This window comes from Corvus brachyrhynchos, unplaced genomic scaffold (genome assembly GCF_000691975.1).
Source record: "Corvus brachyrhynchos isolate BGI_N302 unplaced genomic scaffold, ASM69197v1 scaffold27, whole genome shotgun sequence".
Classification (NCBI taxonomy): Eukaryota; Metazoa; Chordata; class Aves; order Passeriformes; family Corvidae; genus Corvus; species Corvus brachyrhynchos.
Genome location: NW_008239139.1, coordinates 3,139,073 through 3,150,725, shown reverse-complemented (window position 1 = coordinate 3,150,725; position 11,653 = coordinate 3,139,073). Strand labels below are relative to the sequence as shown.

Here is an 11,653-nt window from a genome sequence, read left to right as displayed (position 1 = left end):
AAGAGTGTTCCCTTGGGATGTAAGAGACTCACCTCACACCCTTTTTTTCCACTAAGCAGAACAGGGGTGTGAAACTGAGGTTGTGAAATCTATGGTGAGTGCACTGATGCAAGGCTGTGGTCTGGTTTGAGGATATCTTCTTCAGGAGATCTCATATTAAAATTTGGCCACAGAGAGAGAAAACAGATTGTTGATCTATTGGTTTGATTTACCACGTGTCTTATAGAAGACTGTGCTTCCAGATCTTTCCTAGTGGATTAGTTATATAGACAAACAGCCTCATGGGAGAGGTGGAGGGAGACTCACCCTCGCATAGCCAGGGCTTTCTGGTTCAAATCCTTTCTTGTATGGTGGGAGAACTGCAGACCAGAAACTGGAATCTGTGTCTGTAAGAGCCCAGGACAGTGCCCTCTTACTGGGCTCTCAGGTGTCCTGCAAGGGTAGGGAACAGGGAGGTAAATAGTTTTCTCAGTGATATCTCATGTTGGATCTGTGGCATTTGTTCAAAGGTGGGAACGCAGCAAGGCCAAGAATTTGAGAGCAGATTATCTGCAAATAAGTGCTTATGCAACTTGGCTGTTGGAATTAATGGAATAAGTAGTTCATCTCATTCTATTTTCCTTTGGAAAAACTGTTTGTGTTAGAAATAACATTGTATCTGACACATAATTATTGTTGTGTGAATAATTGCAGGAAATAGGGTCAGAAATAATCTTGAAAGAATTTTGAAATAGTTGTGTGCTACTCTGAAATGATACTTCCCCCTCTTATTTTATTCTGTTTTCTCAGCTGGATAAATTATTCTCAGATGAGCACCACATTGACATGGCTGTACTGTTTCCAGTACCTGAAGTAGTTTTGTCAGAGCTAGGTTGGGTCTTTTGTGTGTGCTATGCCAAGGAAACATACATTTCTTGTGCTAAAGCTGTTTCTTGCTTCTGTTTCTCAGGATAACAAAGGCCGGCCTTTTGTGATAAAGCCTATCTCCTCTCCACTCATGAAGCCACTGCTAGTTTTTGTCAATCCAAAAAGTGGAGGGAATCAGGTAAGAGTATCAGTTGGGTCTGAATCACAAAGCTTAACAGCAAGGTTTCTGCAAATGAGACTAGTTCTTGGCCAGTCAGATAGGAAGGACTCTGTGCCTGAACTGCAGCCCTCAGAAGGGGTCCTTGCTGTGGAATGGCCTTTCTGCTCCAGTGGAGTTGGATGACTGGAATGGGTACTTGAGTATTTGAGTGGTTGTACTCCTCCCTTCCGATTCTTGAGAGGAGTCTAATATGATAGTTTGGAGGTTTTCAGAAGATTTCATCTTTCCACAGAAAATCTAGGTTTCCAGTGAAGTTTTAGGCTTACCTTTATCCAAAAAGTGGTTTCCTAGCTTTGCTAGGAAAGGCTGTTGAAATTACTGAATGTGAAATGACATAATTCCTACGGCATCTAAAAAAATCATTAGTGGTCTTCTACTGCACCATAGAGACCAAGTTTCAGTGATTAAAATGCAGCAGACTTCTTCCTTAGGATTCTTGGAATTAATACTTACCCAAATGAATATTTTCCAGGTTCTGCCACTTTTTGAATATCAAAGAATCTGAGGGCCTTTTAATAGAAAAGATTGATGTAAGATACAACAGAGGCCTATAGAGCATGGAGAGTAGCATAGGCACTGCTCATTTTCTCCTCTGTTAGAATTAGGGAGGATATCAAATGTAACTGTTTAGACTGATTCCAAACAAAGGAAAAAGCTGGTCCTCCTCACAGTCTGTAGTTCAGCTGACAAACTCCTTGCAGTAGGATGTTGTGGATGCTAAACATTTAGACAGGCTGAAGGAGATACTTGGAAGTGAAAACCCTGAAGATTACTGAAGTCCAGTACCTCCCTCTGGTTCAAGAGTTCTATGAACTGCACACAGCTGAGACTGGAAGAATACTTATGGCAAACATCACACTTATCTTCTCTCTTCTTATACCTTTTCCTAGGTACTATGACTGCTATTCTTGGTTCTTCACTTCAGGGAAGGTGTCAGGCAGAAGAGCCGTCCCTCAGAAGGGAGAGCTATGGAAAATATGATGTGTACCCTCAGGCCATGTCTGAAAGGCATTCTTGAATTAGAGTACAAGCTCACCCCATAGCGTTCTTAGCTCTCTGCTGCTAGTAGGAGATCCTGCCACTTTGTGTCTGGGCAGAACGTGAAGGAAGGAAATTGAGTGGAAATATGAACCCCAGAGACTGAGAAAACAGAAATTATACCTTTAGGTGATGGGCTGGCCACACTGCACTGAGCGATGGGGGCAGCTGTACCCCACAAAGTCCTTAACTCCTGCTGCTTTAGATGGTAGAGGTTACAATTATGAATGATCACTGTGGTGATGGTGGAGGCCTGAGCACTGTCATTGCTTGGATATTGGGCAGGACACTGTTCAGCATGATGAAGACTGGCTACAATCTTGTTCAACTTCTTGCTGTCATGGATGGCTGAGGGTGAGGTGGGATAACAGAGGTTTCTTCTTGTTGCAGGTGGTGAGAGGCAGGAGAACAGGTTGCTGTGGGAGATGAACCTTTGGTCTGACCCCAAATGCCTGTTCTTATGAACCATTAGTGATCTGTGTTGTTGAAATTAGTCTATATGCCTGCATGTGCACCTTGTCCAATTTGGTGGGTTGCTATTCTACAGAGCAGTCATTTGCTATGCCACTTTCTAGTTTGTCTTCTTGTTTTGTGTTTGCTTTATAAAGCACAGAAAAAAAGAAAAGCAGTTCAAATGTAGTGAATAATGCACACTTATTTGCAGTAATCATTAAAATACTCATGATTTCCCTTCCTTTGATTTTTCTTTCTTGCCAGGGCACTAAGGTTCTCCAAATGTTTATGTGGTATTTGAATCCACGCCAGGTCTTTGATCTCTCTCAGGAAGGGCCAAGAGATGCGTAAGTACTGGAGCCTTCATCACTGAGCACCCTATTTCTTGTCTGGTCAGGAAAGCAGGAAAAGATCTGCCTTGGCTAGATTAGTGACCGTGTGAGGCTTACATATCCAGGTTTTGGTAGCATGGGAAGGGCTGCTGTGGTGGCTTTTGTGACAAGAGATCAGGAGCTGCCCCTGTGTCCAGACAGAGTCAGGTCCAGATGGCTCCAAGGCTTGCTGCAGATCCCAGTGCCTGACCATTCCCTAATGAATGAGCATTCCAGTGGGCTGAGGCTGCCTCCAGACTGCCACACATGGTAGCACTGTATGATTGTCCCTGCTTGCTGAGTAACTAACTCAGCTTATCCGGACAACAGTTGAAGTGTAAGCCTCTTCCAAGGGAGAGAGGACTCTTTTAAAGGGCTGATTCTTGCTGCCAAGGGTTAAGAAACCATCCTTCTGTGGTATTGGACATGGGGATACTGGCCTTATTTAACCATCTGTTCAGAGCTACTTTCACAATTCGTAAGTATGTTTTGTATGTTTTTGTAAATATTGTTTCTATAAATATTTTACAGTAATAATGTAAAATCAAATATTTGCCTGTAGAAGAACAGTCCAAGTGTTTCCTATTCAAGGAACCCAGCCTTTTTATTTTCCTGCAGAAACACCTGCAATGCTGTTCTCTCGTGATGTTTGGAAGCTTTAAGTTAGACATACATTTTTCAGAGCTGTATAATGGGGCAAAGGAGGGTTAGGTCCTCTGGTTACTTGGCTCTCTAGATGTGAATGTGTCCCCCCCTTCATTAGAAAATATTTCATTTTGCCTTTTTGAAGGATACAACTGAAGGAGCAGGACTTCAAAGAGTACTTTTTCTCGTCTCTCCTGTTGGTATTTAGATCACATATCCAGAGAAAGAACTCTATTACATGTTCTTGCCTTCTGTGGTGTTAAAATACAGTCACTAGTTGAAGAAGCTGTCACATTATACAAGACTGAGGAATGGTAGCTCAACAAGTCATGATGAAGAACACTAAATATTGTTTTAAAACCTCAATATTTAAATTTGTTTGCTTTAGGGTAAGAGAAAAATGAAAGATTTTGACCTCTACAGAAGGAATGTGAAAATCTGGGAAGATGCTAAACTGATCAAACACTTGTCAGGAGGTGCTGTCTAAGATGGAGGAAGGCCCCATTTCACATCCTAGTGATTTTGCATTTCCACCTCCACTCAAATTCTTAGTAATGAATATTTGAAAGTGCAGTAAGTGGTGGGTTACACTGTCACTCAGCAAAATGCATAAAAAGTATCTGCATTACTGTTCTTACCTTTTTTCTCTCTCTTTTTCCCTTTTCCCTCCCTGGGCAGGCTGGAGCTGTACAGAAAAGTGCCAAACCTGAGGATCCTGGCATGTGGTGGGGATGGGACGGTAGGTGGCAGGGACCTGGCAGTCCCATGGTCTTGGATCAATGATTAAACTCCTCACAGTGGCAGGTTTCCCACCTCACACTGCCTGCTGAGGCATAGAGAGATAGCATACCTTACACTTGTGAAATCTAATACTTGTTTTTCAATTTTCTCTGTGGCCTGGCCTGTGTAGCTATAGGGCCAGATTCTCATGTCCAGAGCCATCTTTCCTTTATGCATAAAGATTTTATACAGCTTAAAAAAGATAAAGACTAACTTTGCTGGTCTCCTCTCAACATTTACATTAGATCTAGAAGAATCTAGAAGGTTAAGTTAGTGTCTGGGAGCCATTAAATCTTAATTTCTTCTCCTTCCTGCTAGATTCTGGTAGATCCAGGTTCAGTATTTTTCTTTATAACAGAATTTCTGTGTTCTTAGATAAGTGACTGGAGTCAGATCTTTAAAGGATTTGGGCACCTTCATTTGGAGAAAAACTCTGCAGCTCAGGGTCTGAAGGTCATAAGTGGTAATGGAGTTATTATAACTGCATTCTGTTTCCAGTACTTAAAAATATTTTAAATCTCAGTCTGTGCCACTGAGTGCTAAATACTGTTGAAAAACTGACCTTAATCTCTAGGGGGCTCAGTTCCCCAACATGTGTTTGATGGCAATTTTAGCAATAAGTATGGTAAGGAAAATGCATTACTACTTGCAAGATGAAGTGATTGGACAGAACAGATCTATGTAGATGTTTAGGACATGGAGAGGTGGTTGGTTTACTTTGTAGAGAGCTGAATCCCCTCTCTTAATTCATCTCGGCTTGAATTTCTGGGGGAATTTTTTCAGCTTCTGTGTATTCTTTTAAAACCCCAGTGGCAGGGTTATTAATATCAATGCTTCCCCTGCAAGAGTGAAGAAAAAAATCAGTGATAAGACTGCTGTCTTTCTGGTACATGGGAAAGTAAGACATAGTGGTTACTGCATGATGAACTTTCCTTAAGAAACATGCAAGGCATTGCTTTAGCAGGAGACACAAGCTGAGAAAAAGTGTTTTGATCTGTTTTCTTTCCCATCTGAGGAAGCCAGTGTTTTCATAGGGGGGAAAAATTAATCATGAAGACATTAAAAGAGAAAAGAATGCAGCTACATTGAGTCAGACCATCCTATTTCACTTTGCTGAAATTTGCAAGCGAGAGGTGGCAGCACCTTCTCATTAGTATGAGCAGCACTCCACTATTACATTTGCTGCTGCTCACTTTGAAGCAAATTAATATCTAGTTATTTCTAAAGCCATTACATCTAGAAATGAAAAATATGGCTCAAGTGGACTTAATGAATATGCAATGAGACCAGATGTTACCTCACATTACTGAGGTGAATCAGAACTTATTGTAACTTTTCCATTGTCACTGCTTGCTGTTCCTTCCCGGGGCAGAAGTGGAAAGCTTTGCTTTCAAAGCAGTCAGGAGCTTTCTGTTTACAGGGAAATGATAGTCTGAATCATCCTGGATTGTGCAACAAATGTACAAGGTTTAGAAGTGACCTCAAGTTAAATAGCAGCGTTGTGCTTACAAATTAGTAATTTGACGTTTCTGTTCAGCTGTTAAAAGCATCTACAAAAGTGGTGGATGTTGTAATGTTACCTGTAGCAGGGGGAGGCTGAAGCACAATGTGTGGATTAAGTCAGTGGCAATGACAACGGACTCTTTAAGAAGTCCTGGCCCTACGGATGTTATCTTGACTTTTTATTCTGTCTCCTGTTATCAGTGCAGAAGTATAGATATTTTGAAAGAGAGAGGATTGCTTACCTCTGAAAATCCCTTTAAAAGACCTCAGTATTTTTGGAGACACCCAAGGTCATGAGAGCTGTAAGTAGTTGAGATGACTGTTGTCAGACAATGAACTCAAACAGGGGATCACATCCCAGATGAATGCTTTAATAATTGGACAATTGGTTATGATAAATAGCTGTCTGATAAATGTCATTTGTGCAAAATTAAATTTATTTTCTAAGAGACTTGGAGAAAGAAATACCCTAGAATACTAAATAGCATGGTGGTTTCTGTATTTATCAGGCCACCCCCTCTGCAGTCCTTCAAACTGCAGCTATTTTTCCCCATGCCCATGTTATGCTGGGTGGCTTTTGTGAAGCTCCAGTGTTATCCTGGTTTGGGTTGAGAATCTATTTGAAACCCCAGTAACATTGGTTGGGGGAAGAAAAATTCAGTCCAGCTGTAGTCAGGATTTTGATTTTCTGTCCTCTTTAAAAGGTCACATTTCCAGTAGAAACTGAACCTTTGAAAACTGGCAACAGGAAAAAAAAAATCTGTTAATTTTTTATTAATTCTTTATCTAAAAATGCAGCACAGGTTCTTCACAATCTTTTTTTTAAAGAGAGAAGTAGTTTAAGAAAGAGTCCTTTGTTTTTGTAGCAGGAATTTCAGTCACCAAAATTTGATAACATCTTTAGCAACAATTCTTGCTCCCCTTTGAAAATTTCCATTTAATGAGAACAAAATAACTTACAGTAATTTGTTCCTTCTGGCTAGGTTTCTATCTGAAAGTTTTATGTAGTCCAGAAGAAAGGAGAAACAGTTCTCTGGAATAACTAATAGCTTAGGATACAAAAGAGACAGTTTCATTGTTCCAATCCAAAACCTTCAACCCTGAGCCTTAGTCTGTCTTTTAGTCTAGTTTTTTATTATTTTATTAGATATGTATGTGTGTGTGTGTGTGTGTGTATCTATATATTATATATATACAGATATAATGTCTTGTACTGAGTGAAATAATTCAGCACTAAGGTCTGTTCTCTGGGAAAAAGAGACTTGTGAGCAAGTTCATGCTTGGCAGGACAAGTTCTGAGACACCATGCTGTTTTAATATGTCTCTCATTTTCTTTCATAACTGTTGTCAAAAGTTTAGTTCTTTTTACATAATGATAATTAAAAAAATTATCTTGAATTGTCCATATTATTCTTCATTCATTTTAAAATTTATTTTACTTGATCTTCTCTGTGAAAGAGAATATGATATTATCAAAATATGTCTTTGTCCTTTTAATATTCCTGACAGTTCTCTTAATTTTCCTTTTTATAGGTGGGCTGGATCCTATCCATCCTCGATGAGCTGCAACTCAGCCCCCCACCTCCTGTGGCTGTCCTTCCTCTTGGCACTGGGAATGACCTTGCTCGCACCCTCAACTGGGGTGGGGTAAGGACTGGCTGGGGCACCCTTACGTGGGGGTTCTCAACTTGCTGCTCAGATTTAGTTGCGTGGGGTGGAACTTCTTTTTTGGCTAAAATAGTAGGCAGGGCTGTGTCCAAGGTCTGCTTCACTCTGGCAGAATGGTTTGCTTCAATTTGCAGTCTGGGATTTTGAATTACTAATGATGTTGTTGCAATAAAAGTGTACATAGATGTACCTGGTATTTCAGGCCAAGTAACAAGAACAGTAATCAGGCTTCTAATTTCAACAAAGTTTAAACTTTCTCTTTGTTTATCCTTTACTACAGCACTGAAGTTATTCCAGGAAAAGCAAATATACCTCGAATTCCTCTCCCTATGGCCTTACTTTGCCTGCCCTAGATTTGTGCACCCAAATAGTAGCTTGTTAAAATGCACGATCAAAAATTTATCGAGGGTCTTAGGTGTGTGTGAAAGGAGGGAAATCTGTCAGGTAATTGGTGAGTAACTCAATTTGTTGTCACCATCTGTGGCTGATACTCTGGTCACTCTGCTGTCAGGGTTACACAGATGAGCCGGTGTCGAAGATCCTGTGCCATGTAGAAGATGGGACCATTGTCCAGCTGGACCGCTGGAATCTTCAGGTGGAGCGCAACCCTGATTTGCCCCAGGATGAGCTGGAGGATGGGGCACGTAAGGTTAGAGGCCGCTTTTTCCCATGGAAAATATAGAATGCTTATGAACATCTTTGGGTTACATTTTAAGGAGCATGGCTTGGGAGTTCTGCAACTTTTTAATTTTCTATTTGCATCTCTGCCTGTGACTCTTTTCATGTGTCAGTGGTTCCAGAGTTGTGTGAAATGCATTTATTTGTTGTTTGAAACTCCCTGGCATTGAACATTTATGTCAAGGATTAAATCCTGGATAAAAATCCCTAGCGCTTCATCAGAAAGGTCATTGTTGTTTTTCTCTAGTTGCAGGAGTAGTAATCCTGTGATTACCATCCATTCCCCAATTAGACAAAACTAAAAACAGGATGTAAAATTTTATTCCTTAGGATTTAGCTAATGGATACCAGATGTTTCCTACTTTACAGTAAGGTGTAGTGTATTTTTGTGTTTAACTTCTTTGTGTGTGGGTCTCCACATAATCTCCACTAGTGTATCTTGGTAGTTGAAGAATGGGAAAATTTTAGTGAGGAAATCACATAGTAATTTATCATTTGGACTGGTGATGTTGAAAATACTACAAAAATAAAACCCCCTCCCGATTCTGTGAACCATTTTCCTCTTCTCAGGGATAATTTCCAGCTTATCTATTGGATGCTACAGTTGCCTCTCTACAGCCCTGTTGGGTGTGTGTAACAATGAAAAGGCCAGATGTGTGCTTGCCTGCCTCATGCATCCTCAATAGGATTAGAGCTTCTTCTCTGGGACTTGGATTGCTCCTGGTTATATATGAAGTGAGAAGAACACAGCTGGAGTTTCGTTTGCCATGCTGTGCTTGAAGAACTAGCAAAACCTTTGAAAACCTTTGTGTTGGTGATATCTTAAGTGGTGCAGCCTTATGGGAAATTTAAATGACAACATAAGGAACCCTTTGATGTGTTAACAAAGATACATATATTATCATAAAGCACTGTAGGTCTCTTTGTGTTCTTTGGGCTCCTGTATCTGATCATTTTCCACAAGCCATTACTAACCTTCAGAGCAACCTTCTGCTTACATTTCTCTGATATTTTCCACTTTGTTCTTAGTAGGTTCTCATGATGAGCCAAGTTTTAATGCTTAAACCCTGGTGTGTTGAGAAGTGTTCCATTCATGTTGTTTTTATGTCTCTTTTTATTATCTAATTACAGCTTCCCCTCAATGTCTTCAATAATTACTTCAGTCTTGGGTTTGATGCACATGTTACGCTGGAGTTCCATGAATCCAGAGGTAATAGGAACTTTTTATTTCCTTAGCCCTGTGGGTGGGCAGTTATTTTATTAATTAGAAATAGAGTTGGATTTAACATACTGTTCTTATAATTCAGAAGTAAAGCTGGAACATAAAACCTTAAGATACATACAAGAAGAAAAAGTGATTGTATCATGAGTTTCCAATTGATTCATGATTAAAAAATGAAAAAAGTACAAGGAAGATTGTAATTTACTGGAGGAAAAGGGCTAAAAGGGAAGATTTCCAAAGTTTTAGATCTTGTAAAGGAGATGGTATATAAGTCAGGTGCGAGTGTGGAAGTGGAGGGAAGAGAAGAGCCACAAGACTGGAAATAGCAGGAATACGATTGTGTTCTCAGACTAGACAGCTGTTACCTATGGATCAGTATAGCATAACATCCCTGGACTTGGTACAGACCCAGAGTGTCTCTATACAAGTAAAAGGGTTTAATGTCTGCAGAAGTGTCAGGAATTTGAGCAGTTGTAGCACCTTGTCTGTCCCCTTGCCAGTGGCAGTTATGCCCCCCTGTACATATTGACACGTGGCTTAAGCACTGATATGAATGGCTTTAGGCAGTGCTTGTAGAAACAAACCCTGTTCAGGTGTCTGCCTTCAGCTTTTGGTCATTCCAGCTTCATATGCAGGTATTTTTTCTGAAACACAGCCTTCCTTATATTCACTGTCATGCTATCAGAGTGTCATTTCAAGATGAAAAGATAGCACACTAACAACAGGCTAAATAAGAGCAGGATACATGATGGAATGAGCTAATGCATATTTTATGATGTTTAAGACTGCTTCAAGCTTTAGGAATAATAATGAGGGGCCACAAAAGGGCACAGGAATGAAATTATGACAGCTGTATGCGGTTTTTTTTATGAGTGCATATCACTCTGCATTGCTAATGTGACTGTGAATATACTGTATAGATTAAATGCATGGCTACTTTCTCATTTAATGGAGGCATTATTAAATAATGAAGTTATGGAGCCCTATAAAGAATGAATGTTATTCCAGACATGCCAGTGTTTTAAAAATTTACATGGGTGAAAAAGCACTTGGCAGAGCAAGCTGTGTGTCTGAGTACGTATGGCCAGGAGACCTTTTTGTAGCACAAGTCTTCACTGCTGGTGTCATCCTTATTTTCCTAAATGCAAAAATATGTGAAACGAATTCTATGTATTTTAGGAGATGAAAGCTTATAGCCTTGGAGGTGTTGCTGGTGTGTGGGTTGTATTGTTTTTCATGTGGAATTGGGGTTGTGCTGCTTGGAGAAGAAAAGCTTCCTGGGAGCACTAATTATAGCCTTCTGATACTTGAAGGGGATTTATAAGAAAAATGGGCCCTGTTTCAATAGGACAAGGGATAATGGTTTTAAGCAAAAAGAGTGTTAATCTGGACTAGATATAAGGCAGAAGTTTTTAACAATGAGGGTGGGTAAACGCTGGCACAAGTTGCCCAGAGAGGTGGTGGATGCCGCATCCCTGGAAACATTCAAGGTTGGGTTGAATGAGGCTCTGAGCAACCTGATCTAGATGAAGATGTCCCTGCCCATTGCAGAGGGCTTGGACTAGATGAACTTTAAAGGCCCCTTCCAGCCCAAAGTATCCTGTGGCTCAGTGAATTAAGCAATACAAAGCAGATTATGATCTCATTTACCATTGATGACAATCCAGAGAAATTCTTAGCAACAGTAGCAAAATGTAAAGTACTTTAACAGCTATAGCATTTATGCTCTTGAGATAAGTGGCTGTATGCAGTTGCTTATGTGGAGCTATTGTAATCGCACATAGTATTAAAACAAATGAATACCCTGCCTGCAAACCAAAATAAGATAAATTGATATGAACTCTCAGCCTAGCAGGACACTTTATGCAGTAGAGATTGGTCAGCTGTTATATTTAGAATAAGCAGTGATTGCAATGTCTCAGAGGAACCTATATATTAATGTGGCCTTTTCCATGGCAACCTCTACACTTTTCTTGTGACTAATCAGATTGAGACTTGAGGGTTGGATCCAAGTCTAATGTATTTAGCTCTGCTTCTTTGGGAAGTGTTCTGGGTAGTGGCTCTTTCCAACTTCCTCCATTGTTATCCTTATGCTTTGGTAGAGCATGGAAGATGCAATTTACTTTATCCCTGCTGACATGCTGTTTGATCCCTCAGCTCTGCAGGACTGTTCATTTGCAGGAAACTCCCCCACTGCACACAGAGTCT

The 11,653-nt window shown here is 40.3% G+C and overlaps 1 protein-coding gene across 1 annotated transcript in view; it reads left to right on the top strand.

Annotated features, from left to right (window-relative positions):
* DGKI (diacylglycerol kinase iota) overlaps nucleotides 1-11,653 on the top strand; it is a 173,746-nt gene that overhangs the window by 67,188 nt on the left and 94,905 nt on the right. The window contains 6 exon segments of the mRNA XM_008638114.2: nucleotides 950-1,045; nucleotides 2,843-2,925; nucleotides 4,273-4,333; nucleotides 7,411-7,524; nucleotides 8,057-8,194; nucleotides 9,355-9,433. Coding sequence (XP_008636336.2) covers nucleotides 950-1,045; nucleotides 2,843-2,925; nucleotides 4,273-4,333; nucleotides 7,411-7,524; nucleotides 8,057-8,194; nucleotides 9,355-9,433 — 571 coding nt within the window.